At 42.1% G+C, this 20,556-nt stretch overlaps 1 protein-coding gene across 13 annotated transcripts in view; it reads right to left on the bottom strand.

Moving 5' to 3' along the window:
* The window catches only part of DLG1 (discs large MAGUK scaffold protein 1), a 308,802-nt gene that overhangs the window by 127,334 nt on the left and 160,912 nt on the right, over positions 1 to 20,556 (bottom strand). For all 13 annotated transcript variants that reach the window (XM_059687457.1, XM_059687469.1, XM_059687460.1 and 10 more), the window contains 4 exons: positions 10,490 to 10,540; positions 6,421 to 6,545; positions 4,394 to 4,563; positions 3,312 to 3,448 (listed from right to left, as the gene is read on the bottom strand). In XM_059687457.1, coding sequence (XP_059543440.1) covers positions 3,312 to 3,448; positions 4,394 to 4,563; positions 6,421 to 6,545; positions 10,490 to 10,540 — 483 coding nt within the window. The remainder of the gene's footprint in view (positions 1 to 3,311; positions 3,449 to 4,393; positions 4,564 to 6,420; positions 6,546 to 10,489; positions 10,541 to 20,556) is intronic.

Genomic DNA, 20,556 nt, shown 5'->3' with positions numbered 1-20,556 from the left:
GGAGTTCATGTCTATGAATGTGTCCTAAGTAAACAGTCAAATAAGCAACTATGTTTACTGTAGTTGTTGATGCCAGGGGAAACCGGAAACAACCAGCCCCACCATAAAGGGTTAGTGAAGTAAACCACAGTAATGTCAAACAGTCAGGGATAACATTGTGGCCACTAAAAATTATGTCTGTACATACAATTTGTTGACATGAAAAGAAGGCCATAGCCTAATATTAAGTGGAGGGCAGGGGAAGCTCAGAAGAGGGCATGTTTACATATATGTATGTATATTTTATATGTCAGGGAAATAATAGTATTAAAAGCACTGATTCTTCCTGAGCTCTGCAATTGTGAGTGTTAGCAAATTGTGTTTCAGGTGTGACTGGTGTCCTTTGGTGTTCCATACACACAGACATCCTTGCCTGTGGGACAGCCTGAACCTTTGCCGCACCTGCGCCTCTCTGCTGCGGCAATGGCCAAATCAGACATTCCCTTTTATTGGGCTGGTTTCCTTTTCTCCTTTGCCCAAACCACACCTTTCAAACAAAAGAATATTAACCAAGCAATCCTAACAACAAGTTTTGTTGCCGACTGCAACTTATGCCCTTTTACACAAATGTTGTTTTCAGGCCTACCAGGTTGTATTTCAAAACTTTTATTTTTCTGCAACTTGACCATTTTTTTATTCGCTTAAAATATTCTGGAGAATTTTAAATACATATAGAAAAATAGAGAATAATATGACAAATACTTATCTACACTAATAACAAGGTAATGTACTAATTAGACTGGACATCATCTGGACATCCTTCCAGAAAAAGCCACGGTGGCAGGGGCCAAGGCAGAGACGGTTAGGGGTGACCAGGCTGACTGGGGAAGGCAGTTAGGGGCGACAAGGTCAGCAGGGAGGGCAGTTAGGAGCGATCAGGCAGGCAGATAGGTGAGCAGTTAGGAGCCAGCGGTCCCAGATTATGAGGATGTCTGATTGCTGGAAGGACACCCCCCCCCACCCGCCCTGCATGAATTTTGTGCACTGGGGGGGAGTGGGGGGGGGTCCCTCAGTCTGGCCTGTGCCCTCTTGCAGTCTGGGAACCCTCGGGAGATAACGAGCTGCTGGCTTAGGCCTGCTCCCGGGTGGCAGAGGGTAGGCCCAATCCCTAGGTGCAGCCCCTGGTCGGGCTCAGAGCAGGGTCGATTGGGGAGATGGGGCGCCGCCCCCTGTCATGCAGAGCAGGGCGGATCGGGAGGTTGCGATGCCACCCTCAGTCACGCTCAGAGTAGGGCCGATTGGGGGGTTGGGGTGCCGCCCCCTGTCACTCTCAAGGCAGGGTCGATGGGGAGGTTGCGGAGCCATCCCCTGTCACGCACAGAGCAGGGCCAATCAGGGGGTTGGGGCGCTGCCCCCTGTCACTCACAGAGCAGGGACCATCAGGGGGGTTGGGGCTCCATACCCTGTCACGCACAGAGCAGGGCCAATCAGGGGGTTGGGGAGCTGCCCCCTGTCACTCACAGAGTAGGGCCGATAGGGAAGTTGGGGCACCGCCCCGTCACACACAGAGCAGGGCCGATCAGGGAGTTGGGGCACCGCCACTGTCACACTCAGGGCAGGGCCGATGGGGAGGTTATGGCTCTACCCTGTCACACACAGAGCAGTGCCCGTGGGGGAGGGGGGAGGGTGGGGCGCCGCACCCTGTCACACACAGAGCCGCAGGGTGATCAGGGGGTTGAGGAGCTCCCCCCTATCAGGCACAGAGCAGGGCTGATCAGGGGGTTGGGGCGCCTTCCCCTGTCACAAACAGAGCAGGGCGGATAGGGAGGTTGTGGCCCCGACCCCTGTCACACACAGAGCCGCAGGGCAATCAAGGGGTTTGGGCGCTGCCCCCTGTCACGCTGATCCCGGTGCCGGGAGCCCTCGTGGCTCTTCTGATCCCAGTGCTGGGAGGCATATTTCCCTTTTGCTATATAGGATAGAGGCCTGGTTCATGGGTAGGGCCGGCTGGTTTGCCCTGAAGGGTGTTCTGGATCATGGTGGGGGTCCCCACTGGGGTGCCTGGCCAGCCTAGTTGAGGGGCTGATGGCTGTTTGCAGCTGGTCACACACCCTTCAGGGTGGGGGTCCCCACTGGTGTGTCTGGCCAGTCTGGGTGAGGGGCTGAGGGCTGTTTTCAGGCTGGCGAGTGACTGAAGCTCCCAACCGCTTTTTTTCTTTTTTTTTAATTTTATTCTGGGCCAGCTTTAGCTCTGAGGCTTGGTTCCAGCTCTTAGGCCTCGGCTGCTGAAAGCAGGTATGTGGTTTGTTTGGGTTCTATAATCGAAACACTGTTTCAACTCCAGCTCTGAGATCCCGGCTGGCTGAAAGCAGGTTTCTGGGGTTTTGTTTAGCTTCTATATTTGTAACAATGTTTCAAACTGCAAGCTCTGAGGCTGGCAGCGGCAGGCGGGGAATGTTGGAGTTCTCCGTCACTGGAGCAAGCAAGCCTCATGTTTGCTTCAAGATGCCTGGCCTCCGGCCGCCATCTTGGCTGGCAATTAATTTGCATATCACCCTGATTAGCCAATGGGGAGGGTAGCAGATGTACAGCTAATTACCATGTTTCTCTTTTATTAGATAGGAGATATATATACACACACACACACACACACATATACACACACACACACACATATATGATTAAACAATTTTTAAAATGCAAAGTGGTGATTGCTGGTGGGGAGGGGTAGTAGAGGGAGGTGGAGCAGGGTATAGAGGGGGATAAATGGTGATGAACAGAGACTTGACTTGGGGTGATGAACACACAATACAGTGTACAGATGTGTTGTAGACTTGTGTATGTGGAATTGGTATAATTTTGTTAACCAGTGTCCCCCCAATAAATTCAATAAAAAGGACAAAAATAAGAAAAAAAAATGCAAAGGAATAACAAATTGTTGGGTTGTTTAAGGACTTAGTAGTTTTCATTATAAATAAAACAATCAATTAACTTAAGTATAAAACTAAATAAATAAGTCACATCTGAACAAAGAATGACATTGTGTTATGAAACTAAGAGCTATGATTAAACAATTCTGTAATTCCAAGCCCCTAACCCATCAACAAAAAATAGAAGGAAAAATAAAAGAAAAAGGCAGGGGAGCTGGTAGAGGAAATTGAAATAAAAAACAAAGATAATACCAAGAATCATTTGCAGGTTTTGATTAAAGTAAGGCTAGTATGCATTCATTTAAATCATTGAAACATTTTTGGCATGCTGAAATTCCAGAGTCTGTCAGAAAAAAAAAAAGACATAATCAAAATAATTTTCAAAACATTTCTTATACTTACTGCTAAAAGTTTATCTCCAATCTGAAGTTTACCATCCTTATGTGCTGCACCTCCTTCAATTATTTTGGTTACATAGATGCTATTATCCCCAGGAATATGTTGATTTCCAACACCTCCAGCAATGCTGAACCCAAGACCTGTTTGGAAAACACTAGTTTTAGAATCTCATCAATAATGTGAACTAAAGTCCAGAAAGAAATGGGTGGAAAACAGAAGGTGTGATAATTTCACACTATGTTTTTAAAATAGAAAATAATTTATTTACCTACTTTTAAATTCCTAAATATTTGTTCTCAATCAGGGGACAACTGTAATTATAAGTGCTCCTGTTACAAATAAGTTCCTCTGTCTCCCCCTCCCAGGTTTTGTCTTAAAGTCTTTTTGTAAATGAATTAGTTGGTTAGTTCAAAGAGACATTGTAAAATTATGTTTCACTTTTGTTTCGAACTTAACTGCTTCTTACTAACACTTTTAATTACTTCAGGAGATTAAAACAATTAAGAAAAAAATAATAAAATTGTCTGCTGCTGATGGGCAGAATAAGCTTCAGAAATGTGAATATTTTCCCAATATTCTACGAATTAATTTTAAATAATGCATTTATGGAACTCATAAATCTCACAGCTTAGTACCAAACAAATTTGTAGCTCTCTATTCCTTATTTTGTTCATTGGAGTACCACCTCTTCTATGAATCACAAATTAGAATCAATATTTCTATTTATCCTTAATTCCATCCATGTTTTCAAAATTCAGAAATCAAATCTTAATAGTCCTCATTGCAGATGAACTGCTAATGATATATTCATATTTTCTTCTTTTAACTTAGTCTTTGTACTTGCATTTAACATACTATGGATTAAAGATTACAAGTTAATATCCACACTATACATTACTTCAAAGTATTTAAGTAGAAGTCTACTTAAGACAAAAATCAGTAGAAATAGTAGAAATTCTAAAAATTCAGGTAAATTCTGTACGTTCCCAGTATTGTTAATCTTAGAATGTGTCATAAATAACTTCGTAGTTATACTTAATTCAAAGATACCTTACTTAATTTGTCTTAGTGTGATTTATGTATACCTTTAGGACCTTTAATGAGCTTTATTTCCATTATTTTTTCTGATACTGGTTTCCGTCTTTTAACATACAAGCGTACGATAGACCCGGCTTCTTTCAAAGCTTCAACTGCTTTGCTATGTGTTACATCACGAACATCTACTTCATTTACTCGCAATATACAGTCATTGACCCTGAGGAAAAATAAAAATTAAGTATTACAAATTTAAATATCAATTTTTCATTTTGCCAATTTTCTGTTGGCCTTTTCATTTTTAAGGTAAAGAGAATTATTTGCTAGAGAAAATATAAGTGAAGAAACTGCATGTTTAATTACAATGTATCAAATACTCATATTAATAAATACAAACATTTCCCAATGGCCAACAAAAGAAACAGTACAAATAATAGATTATACAAAAAAATTGAAAAATAACAACTGCAATTTGTATGCTTATTATGTGTAGGCTTAACACTTTAGAAAAATAGCAAATATTTATTTAGCATTAACCACATGCCAACTACTTCTTTTAGTGCTTAATTTAACCCTTATTAGGTACATATTTATATCATTAATTTACAGAAGATACTAAGGCAAAAAGAGTTTAAATAATTTTCCCAAGGCCACTCAGATAATGACCAACAGGGATGTCATTCGAAGATAAAAAAACTGAGGCTCAGAATAAATATCTAGCTTAAGGTCACAGAGATAGTAAGTGACAAAACAGAGATTTATCCCAAAATATTTTTTGATTGCCTTTTTCAACTTAGATACTAGGTTTTTAAAAAATAAAGTTATTTGTTGAGATTCATAAAAGTTCAAGGTTATATACTATTTAGTATATTAATTAAAAGGTTATAATGTAAATAACTTAATAACAAAGTCTTTTTTTAAAGTCTGATTCATTCCTAGTTCTAATTTTTTGCCCTAGCTCTCGTCTCATTTTGGGGGTTGGGAGAGAAGAGGAAGATGGTCATTTAAAGTTGGGTGGGAAAGGGGAAATAAAACATAATTAAAATATTAATAATTGATCCTGATAAGATTCTATATCCAATTAACTTTAATATTTAGAGAAAAGATAACCAATGGACACGAGACACTGAGGGGGTGGGGTGAGGGCATGTGCTGGGGGGTAGGGAAGGCCGGGGGAAGGTCAATGGGGGGAATAAAAAAAAGGAGACATATGTTCTATTATCTGAATACTTTAAACAATAAAATAAAATTTAAAAATATTTAGAGAAAATAAATGCTAAATCCAAAGACAATGATACCTTAGAGTTAATACTATAGGTATGTTTCCTTAATGAAACAAATGGGACATATTAATTTTCACATATCAGAAACACAAATAAAAGGTCAGTAACATAATCAGGAAATAAATGTCTACATTTATATGAATGGTCAAATTATTTATTTCATATTTAATAGAATTAAGTTAATATACCACCTGTCATGTCCAGTGAGAAGCTTAGGAACTGAAGAATGGCATAAGGTACCAATAACCTTAAAATAAGATTTTTTTACAGACCATATAAATTCCTTACCCTAAAACTGCCACTATATATATATCATAAACAAGTGAATAAAATTCCCATAATCTATGGCCTAAGGAAACAACTAGGTATGCTAAAGATACCTTCTGAAATGGAACACTAAATTTAAACAAGAGTTTAAATAACTGTTATTTTCATCTATTCAATTAATAAAATATATATAAATTTACATAATCTTTATTCTTTGTGGTAGGAAATACAAACTCAGAGATATCTGATCCCTGTATCTTAAATAAGTTTATATATGTTTCATACCCAGAAAATATAAAAAATTTTGTGAATTTATTTGAAAATAGAAAGTAAGACAAAATTAAATTCCTAAATGAGAGAAGAAACAATGCTTAGAGCACAATTATCTCATTCACTCATTATTTGAGCATCTACCTTACATTAATTATTGTGATAGTGTTCCTTTTTGTGTTTATGCCTTGTTCAGTCTGCCTACAGAAAAATACACAAAGTGGATTCAGTATCTTAATATAACGTGCAAAACATACCGCAATCTTCCATCTTGGGCAGCTGCTCCCCCTGCAATAATTTTGGTAATGAAAATACTTGAGTCATCTCCAATGTGTGGGTTGTCTGTACCTCCTGCAATGCTGAAGCCAAGCCCTGAATTTCCCTAGGGATAGAGAGAAAAAAAATCAGTGAATAATAATTATCTTTATTGATAGGTTTCTGTCATTATAGGGCCTAGAAACTGTACTAACACAGGGAACAAACTCATAAAGGTACCTGTACAGGGAATATGAATATTCTAAATTAAAAAATACAAGGAAAGCCTTTTCTCTCTATGAAGAATTCAGAGGCATTATTGCTGAGTAGGTGAGATTGAAGAACAGGTACTGAGTACACTTTTGGAGTCTAGTCTACGTTTTTTTCTTTATAAGTATTTACAATTTGTCCTTGGATTAATCACCTTTCTGCAAAGGTATCACTACTAGATCTTTTCTTTTAGACTGTACCTCGCATATGTTGGGTAAGGCAAATGTCTCTAAGAGAAAAACACTGAGATTGTTCTTTTTGTTGCTATTATTTATGAGTAGGTAAAACTAATATATTATTTTAGTCTTTTAAGAAAGGGGTAGGGGGTGGAGCTTTGCTTCTGCTAACTTTGCCATCAGCTTATTTCATCAATTTGTCAAAGCAGTGCTACTTTTTGCTTGTTTTACATATAGGATTTCTGAATATTTTCTTTGAAAAACGGGTTTTACTGCTATAAGTCCCTAAGGACAATTATTCTAAGCAATGGTATTTTAAAAATGTTTATTTTGCAATTTTCCAACTCTGGCTTTCAGCAATTCAAATAAGCAAACACATCTGGACCTATTATTTAACTGTTAGTATTAAATAGCTTACACAGACATTCTACTATGGTGTGCCCTAAAATTCTATTTAAAAAAAAATTTTTTTTCAGTCTCAACTCCTCAAGAGTTACTAGAATCTCAGCAATAATATCAATAGGTTCTGTGAGTTTATCAAGTTATGCAAGTACTCAAATTCATTTTTTATTTTCTTTTTAATAAGATATAATTTACATATACCTGTGTAAGTTTAAGGTGTACAATGTGTTGATTTGATACATTTATATATTGCAATTAATTACCACTGTAGCTTTAGTTAACACCTCTATCATGTCACATAGTTATTATTTATTTTTTTGTGGTGATAATGTTTAAAAGCTAGTCTCACAGCAATTCTGAAGTACATAATACAGTATTATCCTATCTAATAAAAGAGAAACATGGTAATTGGTGGATGACCGCTACCCTTCCCATTGGCTAATCAGGGCGATATGCAAATTAACTGCCAGCCAAGATGGCGGCCGGCAGCCAGGCAGCTTGAAACTAACATGAGGCTTGCTTGCTTCAGTGATGGAGGACTCCAACGTTCCCCGCCTGCCGCTGCAGGCCTCTGAGCTGCAACTCTAAGCAACTATGTAACAAATATAGAAGCTAAACAAAACCCCAGAAACCTGCTTTAGTCCGTCGGGCTTCAGCCAGCAGGATCGCAACATTGTAAGCAAAGGCCAGAAACCTACTTTCAGCAGCGGAGGCCTAAGAGCTGGAGCCAAGCCTCAAAGCTAAAGCTGGCCCAGAATAAAAAAGAAAAAAAAAAAAAAGGAGCGGTTGGGAGCTTCAGTCACCCCCAGCCTGAAAACAGCCCTCAGCCCCTCACCCAGACTGGCCAGGCGCCCCAGTGGGGACCCCCACCCTGAAGGGTGTGTGACCAGCTGCAAACAGCCATCATCCCCTCACCCAGGCTGGCCAGGCACCCCAGTGGGGACCCTCACCCTGAAGGATGTGTGACCAGCTGCAAACAGCCATCATCCCCTCACCCATGCTGGCCAGGCACCCCAGTGGGAACCCCAACCCTGATCCAGGACACCCTTCAGGGGAAACCAGCCGGCACCCACCTGTGCACCAGGCCTCTATCCTATATAGTAAAAAGGTAATATGCCTCCCAGCACCGGGATCAGCAGAGCCGCGAGGGCTCCCGGCACCGGGATCAGCGTGACAGGGGGCAGCGCCCAACCCCCTGATCAGCCCTGCTCTGTGCCTGATGGGGGGAGCTCCCCAACCCCCTGATTGCCCTGCGGCTCTGTGTGTGACAGGGTGTGGCGCCCCAACCCCCACCCCCCCCTACCGGGCCCTGCTCTGTGTGTGACGGGGTAGAGCCATAACCTCCCCATCGGCCCTGCCCTGAGTGTGAGAGTGGTGGTGCCCCAACCCCCTGATCGGCCCTGCTCTGTGGGTGATAGAGGGCGGCGCCCCAATCCCCTGATGGGCCCTGCTCTGTGAGTGACAGGGGGAAGTGCCCCAACCCCGATTGGCCCTGCTCTGTGTGTGACAGGGGGTGGCGCCACAACCTCCCCATCGACCCTGCCTTCAGTGTGACAGGGGGCGGCGCCCCAACCCCCGAATCGGCCCTACCCTGATCGTGACTGAGGGTGGCATTACAACCTCCCGATCGCCCTGCTCTGTGCATGACAGGGGGCGGCGCCCCCACTCCCCAATCGGCCCTGCTCTGAGCCCGACCAGGGGCTGCACCTAGGGATTGGGTCTGCTCTCTGCCACCCGGGAGCAGGCCTAAGCCAGCAGGGTGTTATCTCCCCAAGGGTCCCAGACTGTGAAAGGGCACAGGCCGGGCTGAGGGACCCCCCTCCCCGCCTAGTGCACAAATTTTGGTGCACCGGGCCTCTAGTTTACTATAATCACTATGCTGTGCATTAGATCTCAGAAACTTATCTTCTAGTTGCAAGTTTGTACCCTTTAATAACATTTTCCCAATTCCCAGTATATTCCAGTTCTTTAATCAGTGAAAATACAATGTACAGTCCTGACTAAATAAAGGAATTTAAAAGGCATTAGGAAAGAATGAAAAATGAATAAGATAAAAAGTTAAAATTTTATGTCAATTATCTCAATAAAGCTGGGAAAAACCCCAACAACAGAACACCACATTGAAATATGTACAATACATTAATACTATGCTTACTTGAAAGTTAATCAGTCATCTACCTCACTTGAATAGGAGATCCATATTCAGATAGTAGGCAATGAATATCTATTATACATGTAAAGGACTCTTTTAAGGTCTTTTTTCACTCAGAGTCTATTCTGGCTTCAAATATAAGTAAATCTAATTATCTAGGATTTTCATCTTATATGGGGTAAAAGTAGGTTTGTAGTTGGGAGTATGCAAAACAGAGTTTATTCTTGTAATTATTCATTAATCGTTGTATTATTTTCCATACAAACAATTGTAAATCTACTTTTGCCCCACCCTGTATACTCAGCTACTCAGGAAATTTACTTGTATGGAACACTTCATTTCTCCAAAATGCTAGTCACACGGGGTGGTTTTACTAAAATAAAGCATCAATTAAATGCTGATATCCTTAAGGGGAAAATATAGCAAGAAAATTTATACACCTGAATTATACCCCAAGTTATTTTCTGACTAGGGGAGTACATAAGTTTTCGATAGGGTCTTGTAAATTAGAAATATGGTTATTATTTTGCTATGAAAGAATATTGATACAATGACCAGGGTACTAAATACTTACTTAAAATAAATAATATTTTATTATATAAAAAATAAATATAAAAAATTAATTTAAAAGTGGAAAAAATCTGAGAAACTGTCAGTCTAAAGGAAACATGATAAATAAATGTAATGTGGTATCCTGGATGAGATCCTGGAAGAGAAAAACATCAAAACTAAGAAAATCCAATAAAGTCTAGACTTTAGTTAATAATGTATCGATACTGGTTCGTTAGTTGAAACAAATGTATTCTAGTAATGTAAGATGTTAACAGCAGGTGAAAATGAGTCCAGGAAAATTTTAAAAAAGGTTATTAAAGAAAAGCAACATGTTCTGAAAATACCAAGGCTAATTTTATGATATGTGAACTTATAAAAGAAATGAATATTACATGGCTCTGTTTTTTGGAAGATCTATTTCCTTGAATTCTATAATGAAAGAGCAGTACTGTATACTTAAAGAGTTCTTTAAAGCAACAGATTTATGCATAAAAACTTAAGATAATTAATAGTTTTTACCCTTTCAAGTGTGATTTCTTCATATTCAAAATCTGCATCCGTGCCATTAACCTAATGGAAGGAAAAAGAAGTAGCACAGAAATTTAGAGTATAAAATTTGAAATGGCAAAACATAATTTTTGCATGACTTATTAATAAAAACCTGTTAAATGTGACAGCAATAAAATAACAGTTTCATTTTAATAATTTTAGGGAAATGTTTTAAGGAATGGAAGAGTACAATGAGTTGACATGGTATTATGATCTTCAAATATGGAATTCAGCTAATTGAATTCTGATTCTTTTCTCTGCACCTTTTTTTAAAAAATATATTTTCATTGATTTCAGAGAGGAAGGAAAAGGGAGAGAGAGACAGAAACATCAATGATGAGAGAGAATCATTGATCGGCTGCCTCCTGCACGCCCCCCACTGGGGATCAAGCCACAACCAGGCATATGCCCTTAACTGGAATCAAACCCAGGAACCTTCAGTCTACAGGCTGTCGCTCTATCCACTGTGCCAAGCTGACCAGGGCTCTCTGCACACCTTAATCAATTGCCAATTCTTACTGATTTGAATACTTGTTTTTCTGAAAACCATCACTTTTTACTCTCATTTTTATTACTTTGGTTCAAGCCTTTGTTAATCTCCTCAGGGCTATTGCCAATGTAATCTACCCAATCTCTTAGATTAGTATGTTCTACTGCTCAAATTATTCTGCTTTATGCAGATAGATATTTTTGGAGCCTGCCTATCTATCTATCTATCTATCTATCTATCTATCTATCTATCTATCTATCTATCTATCTATGCCTAAGCAACTGATTGACCATTCAACCAGCCAGTAGCTATGATGCACACTGACCACCGGGGGCAGACGCTCAATACAGGAGCTGCCCCCTGTTGGTCAGTGCGCTCCCACAGCGAGAGCGCTGCTCAGCTGACCAATGGGCTCCAGATACAGGGCTTATGGCTGGTCACCACAGCCCGGAGACCGCAGCAGTGACAGTGAGCCTACCAAGCAGCAGGTGCAGCGGGGCCAGGATGAGCAGGAGCAGGAACAGGAGTGGCAGGCTGCATTGGACTGCCGGTTTAGGTCCGATCCCCGCAGGCCACGCCAAGGGACCCCACCGGTGCATGGGCACTGGGCCTCTAGTGTCTAATAACACACTTCCTCTAGAACTTTCAGAAACTCATACAAAGGTCATATGAACTGACCCCAATCTATCACACAGTTCATTCTTCACATACATATCTCACCTCTTCATGAGCTTTACATACCATCAAATGTGAATGATTTGCTCTTTCCTTTATATATACTGCAAGTTCCCACCTCTGCATCTGCTACTTTGGTGCTTCCCGTCACACATTTCACGCCCAAATTTGATTTACCATTCAAGTTCTTGCTCACATCTTAGAAACAAAGCACTTTCTCTTATTCCTTCCAATTTATTCCTTATTCCTTCCTGGAAGAAGTAATTCCCACAACAAGAGCCACTAAGTGAAGGGTGAATTGTCCTTGGAATCAAATCATTGCTTTAATATTTCTTATGACACAAGTCTGGGAAAAGTACTAATTCTAATAAGTCAAATAAGGATTGTGATAAACTGCATTTCTCTAGATTCCTACAACCTTCCATCCTACAGGCTCTTTTCCAATGTGACTGACCTATCCTATCATCAGGAGATGCTGTCAATCCGTCAATCCACCCCCCCCCCCCCCCCCCCCCCCGGATCTAGGCAGATCCTAGAAGAGTTTTGTTTAAAAAGACCGTGGCATAAATGATGTTGTGTAGTTTCTGAGGCTAGCTCATGTGATGCTCTGTAGTGTTTGCATTTGTCTTAGAACAATGCTTTAGAACCCAGCACCTATAAAACGAGGATGCCCTAACTGGTTTGGCTCAGTGGATGGAGCATCAGCTTGCGGACTGAAGGGTCCCAGGTTCAATTCCAGTCAAGGGCATGTACTTTGGTTGCGGGCACATCCAAAACGGGGTGTGCAGGAGGCAGCTGATTGATGTTTCTCTCTCATCAATGTTTCTAACTCTATCCCTCTCCCTTCCTCTCTGTAAAAAACCAATAAAATATATTTAAAAAATAAATAAATAAAGCGAGGAAGCTCAGCCTATGAGGAGATTCAGATAAAGGAGAATCAAAGCCCTTGACCAAAAGCACCAAGGTGCACTCCTAATCAGCAACGAGCACCAATTGCCAGCCAAGTGAATAAGGCTATTTTGGATCTTCCAGCCTTTTTAAAAGTCCCAGCCAAAACCATGTGAAACAGAAGCATCCAGTTAACCCAGAAAATCATGAGCAATAATGAATTGTTGTTTTTTAAGCCACTAAGTTTCTGGTTAGTTTGCTATACAGCAACACAATAATGAAATGACAGAATAATTAAATTATGCAAGCTACTTTCCTTTCCTTATAGTATTATAAGAAAGCAACCCTTAATCCAGGTTTAATTCAGGGGCTAGCAGTTTTTTCTTGAGGACTTTTGAAACCCATCTCTACTAATTTTGGGGTTCTTATTTCTTATGGCTGTAAGGGATTAAAACCCATTTGCTACTTTCTCTTCTTCCTCACAAGAGATTTTTTTCTTGTTTTGAGATTATATATTATAAATGCACACATGTGTATGTATAAATTATGATTTCTATGCATCCATACTGCAGTAGGATTACACATAAAGATCTCCGGACAACTTGACTGAAAGTCATTTTTATGAGTAAAAATAAAATCCATAATAGCAGCTATGTCACTTTTCTTATTCTAAAGGTTATTTGTATCACTTTTATTTTTTCTTGCTCAGACTTCCTAAAAGTCTATCAGTCTTTGTCAAAGAAATAGTTTTAACATTACTGATTAATCTATTAAATTTTATGCTATTACTTCCTGCTTTGTCAATTCTTTATTCTTTCTTTAGACTATTTAAAAAGTTGCTTGAATTGAATGCCTATTACTCTCCTCTATTTTTAAAAATGTCCATTAAAGTTAATAAATTTTCCTCAGCATATGGCTTTGGCAAAATCCCAAAATCGTTACAATGGGCTCTATTATTGTTAATTTCTAAATACAGTGGTTTGAAATTTTATTCTGGAAAACATTTCCATGTGAGTGTGCTTATATGGCCTTTTGGGGTTAATATGTAAAGTTTTTGTACTGTGAGTTTATGATTCTACTTTAAGGAATTTGAGATTTTCACTATTAAGCCTTCTGAAAAGGTAGATACGTAGTAAATGTCCTTGGTGCTGCTTTAATACCATATCATGAGAGTGGAACTGCGGTGGGATGGTGGAGCAAGTGAGAGGGTGGCACCAGGCCAAGGTGGGTGTGAGCGGGTGCCCAATCCCCCCACCAATGGCGACCAGTGGTGACAGTGAGGGGTGGGGCCACCACCCGGCTCCTAGGTGCTGAGGGAACCAGGCAGGGGAGGGGGGCGGCCCCGATAGATTACCCTGCAGGTGAATGGTGGAGCAGGTGAGGGGGCGGTGCCAGGCCACAGCGGGGTGCCAGGCGGGGCTGGGGTCATAAACTGGGGCTGCAAGCCTGGGGGCATGAGCTGGGGCCCAATCCCTGCAGGCCACCTTGAGGGACCCCACCAGTGCATGAATTCATGCACCCAGCCTCTAGCTCAGCTATAAAAAGGAAGAAAATTTTACCCTTTGTGACAGCATGGATGTACCTAGAGAACATTATGCTAAGTGAAATAAGCCATTCAGGGAAAGACAAATACAATATGATTTCACTCATAGGTGGAATTTAATGAACTGAATTAACAAGTAATTGTTTAGATCTCCTCCCTCTCTCCTTTCCCTCCCCCCCCTCCTCAAGAAAAAAAATTGTTTAACTTTTAAGTTGTGTAATTTTTTCTTTTTAATATAATTTGCTTTAATTATAGGTATATAAGTGACATAAGGAAGCAGAGGATAATTTATAACACAGATATCCTCAGTCCCCTTGGCCCAAAGATTTTAATTTTCTAATAAGCTATACTAATATATCCAAACAGTACACACAAATCCTATGACATAATTGACACTTGTTCAAAGAAGACTTTTTTTTTAAATCCTCACCCAAGGATATTTTTTCCATTTACTTTTTTGAGAGAGTGGAGGGGAAAGAAGAGGGGAGAAGGGGAGAGGGGGATAGAAAGAGAGAGAGAGATTTATGTGAGAGAGTCATATCGATTGGCTGCCTCCCATACACACCCCAGTCCGGGGCCAGGGATTAAGCCTACAACAAAGGTACATACCCTTGACTGGGAACTGAACCCACAACCCTTCAGTCCAAGGGCTGATGCTTTAACCAATGAGCCAACCATACAGGGCCAAAAGAAGATTTTTTTAAAAACCTAATTGTTTCCTGTTGTTTTGATTCAATTTAGTAACACCTTAACTATAGAGTAATATATTAAAATTCAAGGCTTTATCTATTAATATTCATATGAATCATAATTCATATTACTGCATAATCTTGGGTAATTAAAAACCCTAAAGTCTATACCAACACAAGGTAAAAGTCTAAAAATAAAAATGTACTAGGAAGAAAATGTTCTTCCTAATGAAAAATTAACTAAATACAAAGTATCAACCCCCAAATAATTTACTTACACATTTTTCTTAAATAATGAATAGCCATTTTGATTTTATTATCAATTATGCTACATATGAAGAAACGGAAGCTTTGAGTATGTAAGAAAGCTACCAAAGTCAAACTGAATAAATTTTCCTAATTCATTGTTTGCAGTCTGTCTTAAGGAATATAAAGACAAAGGAACAGAAGGGAATGATTTCAACAAACCATTTCCGTCTCATTACTGTACTGGAACCAACTGTCTTTAATTCTGCTTTTCCTTAACAGTTTTACTATTTAAGGAAAGAACAGGAATGCATGAAGAGAAAATTAACCCAAGGCCAATGAAATTATAATATCAATTAATAGTTAAAACTAAGTATAATACATCATACATAATGGTAAAAAACTAAAAGCTTCCTTCCAAGGATCAGAAACAAAACAAGGATGTTTGCTCTTGCCACTTTTATTAAACACCAGAGGCCAGGTGGGGCCTGCGCCCTCTTGCAATCTGAGACTCCTCAGGGGATGTCGGAGAGCCGGTTTTAGCCCGATCCCCACAGGCCAGACGGAATCCGTGCACCAGGCTTCTAGTATGCATATAAGATCTTTCGTTAATCTCTTCCCCATGTTTCCATGCCTGTATGTTGAGCATCTGCCCCCTGGTGGTCAGTGTGTGTCATAGCTACCGGTGGAATGGTTGGATACTTAGCATATTAGCGTTTTATATATATAGATTAAAATGGAGGTTATAGCCAAAGCAATTAGGCAAGAAAAATAATTAAAAGGCATTTGACTAAAAAGAAGTAAAACCATCTCTATTTGCAGATGACATGACCTGATGTTGAAAATCAAAAGGAATCCACACATAAAAAACTTAGAGCTAATAAATGAGTTCAGTAAGTTAGGACAGATCAATATCTGAAAATCCATTATACTGCCATATCAAGCAATGGAAAAAAAATCCATAAATACAATGAAGAAAACAATCCCATTTATAATAGAATTAAAAGAAGAAAATGCTTAGGAATAAATTTAACAAAAGAAGTGTTAACACTAGTACAATGAAAATTATAAAACATTGTTGAACAAAATGAAAGATGTAAATGAATAAAAAGATATTTTGTGTTAATGGATTGGAAGACATAATATTGATAAGATGGCAAAAGTCCCCAAATTTACCTAGGGATTCTACACAATCCCTATCAGAATTCCAGTTGCCTTTTTGATGTGTGCAGAAATTGATAAGCTAATCTTAAAATTCATATGGAAATGCAAAGAAACCAAAATAGCCAAAACAAACTTTAAAAATTGGAGGACTTACACCTTTTAATCTGAAAACTTACTACAAAGTTACTGTAATCAAGAATACAAGGTACTGACATAAGAATCTATATGAATAAAAGGCTAATATGCTAAGTATCCTTCCAACTGGTTGCTATGACACACACTGACCACCAGGGGGCAGATGCTCAATGCAGGAGATGCCATGATGCACACTGGCTATTTATAAAGCAACTGCACTGCAGACCTGGAGCCGACAAAGCAACACTTGGTTTCCCCCAAGTGGGACACAGGCCCCACCACCACACTGGAGCAACAGCCCACCAAATCACAGCCAATGCTGCCAAGACCCCAGGGCACAAAATGTGGCCCACAGCCCAGCTCAGCCTGGAAACGGTCGCTGTGGGCACTGGGTAATTGACGTAGCAATACCTGGCTTCTTCTCCCTAGCAACTAGCCTCTTTGGAGTTTCTTCAGCCCAGGAACATGACTTGCTTAATAGCCAGGTGCAAACATTTTTTACTTTAACCAAATGTCTGTGAAGTGTTTTCCTGTGCTTCATTTCATTTGATTCTCACAGAAGTCCTGGAGTAGGTAGATAGGAGACTTGGTGGAATCCTATTTTCTTTTCATTAGCTGGAAAATAGAGATTTATAAACTTGACCCGACTGAAAAGAAGTAAGAAATGGTGGGCCTTGAAAGTGACTTCAGGTTTTCTCACTGCACAGAATATAGTCAAACACTGTTGCAGTTAAATATTTCACCCTTCGCTCTCCCTGCATGATCTACAATAATAATCTGCTTTGAGTTGGTATTTATTGCTGTGCTGCTGACAATTACCTAAAAGAGAAGTTGGCGTGCTTCACTGGGCTGGAAAAAGTTTAGCTACATCAGAGCAGGTCTAATTAAGCAAGCTTATTATATATATACTAGAGGCCCGGTGCACAAAAATTTGTGCACTCGCGGGGGAGGGTGGGGGGTCCCTCAGCCCGACCTGTGCCCTCTCGCAGTCTGGGACCCCTCGGGAGATAACGCCCTGCTGGCTTAGGCCTGCTCCCGGGTGGCAGAGGGCAGACCCAATCCCTAGGTGCAGCCCCTGGTCGGGCTCAGAACAGGGCCAATTGGGGAGTTGGGGCACCGCCCCCTGTCATGCACAGAGCAGGGCAGATTGGGAGGTTGTGATGCCACCCTCAGTCACACTCAGGGTAGGGCCGATTGGGGGGTTGGGGCACCGCCCCCTGTCACACTCAAGGCAGGGTAGATGGGGAGGTTGCGGCACCACCCACTGTCACGCACAGAGCAGGGCCAATCAGGGGGTTGGGGCACTGCCCCCTGTCACGCACAGAGCAGGGCCCATCAGGGGGGTTGGGGCTCCGTATCCTGTCATGCACAGAGCAGGGCCCATCAAGGGGTTGGGGAGCTCCCCCCTGTCACGCACAGAGCAAGGCCCATCAGGGGGTTGGGGAGGTCCCCTCTGTCACTCACAGAGTAGGGCCGATAGGGGAGTTGGGGCACCGCCCCCTGTCACACACAGAGCAGGGCGGATCAGGGGGTTGGGGCGCCGCCACTGTCACACTCAGGGCAGGGCTGATGGGGAGGTTATGGCTCTACCCCATCACACACAGAGCAGGGCCCGTCGGGGGGGTGGGGGGGTTGGGGCGCCGCACCCTGTCACACACAGAGCCGCAGGGCCCATCAGGGGGTTTGGGTGCTGCGCCCTGTCACGCTGATCCCAGTGCTGGGAGGCCTCACGGCTCCGCTGATCCCAGTGCTGGGAGGCATATAACCCTTTTACTATATAGCATACAGGCCTGGTGCACCGGTGAGGGCCGGCTGGTTTGCCCTGAAGGGTGTCCTGGATCAGGGTGGGGGTCCCCACTGGGGTGCCTGGCCAGCCTGGGTGAGGGGATGATGGCTGTTTGCAGCTGGTCACACACCCTTCAGGTTGGGGGTCCCCACTGGGGTGCCTGGCCAGTCTGGGTGAGGGGCTGAGGGCTGTTTTCAGGCTGGTGGGTAACTGAAGCTCCCAACTGCTCCTTTTTTTTTAAAATTTTTTATTCTGGGCCAGCTTTAGCTCGGAGGCTCCTGCTCTAAGGCCTCTGCTGCTGAAAGCAGGTATCTGGTTTGTTTCGGTTCTATAATCGAAAAAATGTATAACTCCAGCTCTGAGATCCCGGCTCGCTGAAAGCAGGTTTCTGGGGTTTTGTTTAGCTTCTATATTTGTTACAATGTCTCAAACTGCCAGCTCAGAGGCCTGCAGCGGCAGGCGGGGAACGTTGGAGTCCGCCGTCACTGAAGCAAGCAAGCCTCATTCATGTTCGCTTTAAGCTGCCTGGCTGCCAGCCGCCATCTTGGCTGGCAGTTAATTTGTATATCTCACTGATTAGCCAATGGGAAGGGTAGCGGTCGTACGCCAATTACCATGTTTCTCTTTTATTAGATAGGATACACACACACACACATATATACACACACATACATATACATACACACACATACACATATACATACACACACATATCTTCTATCTAATAAAAGAGTAATATGCAAATTAACTGTCACTCCGCCACGGAGCTGGAGCAAGTAGGAGGCTTGGGTTGCCCCCGGCGATGGAGGAAGCCAAGCTTCCCGCCTGCCCTGACCGGACCTGGGCTCCACTCAAGGCTACAAAGTTTCAATTATAGAAGATAAATAAATCCCAGAAAACAAGAAAAAAAGGAGAGAGGCTGGGAGCTCGGGTTGACAGGGGGCGAGGCCAACCTGAAAACGGCCATCAGTCCCTCACCCAGGCTGGCCACACCCCCATGGGGTGAGGGTCCCCACTGGGGGGCTTGACCAGCCTGAAAACAGCCATCAGCCACTCACCCAGGCACCCCAGTGGGGACCCCCACTGTGAAGGGGGTATGGCCAGCCTGAAAACAGCCATCAGCCCCTCACCCAGGCACCCCAGTAGGGACCCCCACTGTGAAGGGGGTATGGCCAGCCTGAAAACGACCCTCAGCCCCTCACCCAGGTTGGCAAGGCACCTAAGCGGGACCCCCACCCTCACCCGGGACACCCTTCAGGGCAAACCAGCTGACCCCCACCTGTACACCAGGCCTCTATCCTATATAAGGGTAATGTGCACTTTGACCCTAACAGCAGAACGACTGGGAATGACTGATCCCTATGACACACACTGACCACCAGGGGGCGGACGCTCAATGCAGGAGCTGCCCCCTGGTGGTCAGTGCACTCCCACAGGGGGAGCTCTGCTCAGCCACAAGCCAGGCTGATGGCTGCCAGCAGAGTAGTGGTGGCGGGAGCCTCTCCTACCTCCTCAGCAGGGCTAAGGATGTTTGACTGCAGCTTAGGCCTACTCCCCGCTGGCAAGTGGACATCCCCCAAGGCTCCCGGGCTGCCAGAGAGATGTCCGACTGCCAGCTTAGGCCCGATCCCCCCAAGGGATCGGGTCTAAGCCAGCAGGTGGACATCCCCCTAGGGGTCCCAGACTGCAAAAGGGCACAGGCCGGGCTGAGGCACAAATTTTTGTGTGCCGGGCCTCTAATTTTATTTATTTATATATACATATATATACACACACACAGACACACACACAAACACACACACACACACAGGTATATGAATAGGTGAATATATAGATATGAGGTTTGTGCTTCAAAGGATTTATGAAATGTGAAAAGACAATCCACAGGAGAAAATCTGTGCAATTATATATCTGATAAAGGACTTACATTTAGTATACAGAGCTCTTACAACTTACTAATAAAAGACTATAATCCAATTAAAAATGGGTAAAGAATCTGAATAGACATTCCTCCAAAGAAGATATAAAAATATCCAATAAGCACATGAAGAAAAGATGCTCAACGTTGGTCATTAAGTATATGAAAATCAAAGCTACAATGAGGTATCATTTCATACCCACTAGGAGGGCTATAATAAAGTCCAAAACATTGTTGATGAAGAATAGTAAGATTGGTGATATGTGAAGAAACTGAAACCCTCATATAATGCTGGTGGGAATGTAAATGGTGAAACTGGTATGGAAGACAGGTGGTTCCTCAAAACCCTAAATATGTAATTATCATACGATGCAGCAATTCTACCACTGGGAAATGAAAGCAGGGTCTCAAATTCAACACAAGAAAGAATAAACCAAATGTGGTATATACATATAATGGAATATTATTTAGCCACGAAAAGAAACAAAGTTCTGATATATACT

The sequence above is a fragment of the Myotis daubentonii genome, chromosome 3 (genome assembly GCF_963259705.1).
Source record: "Myotis daubentonii chromosome 3, mMyoDau2.1, whole genome shotgun sequence".
Classification (NCBI taxonomy): Eukaryota; Metazoa; Chordata; class Mammalia; order Chiroptera; family Vespertilionidae; genus Myotis; species Myotis daubentonii.
Note: the sequence above shows the minus strand (reverse complement) of the source record. Positions and strands in the feature narration are given on the sequence as shown.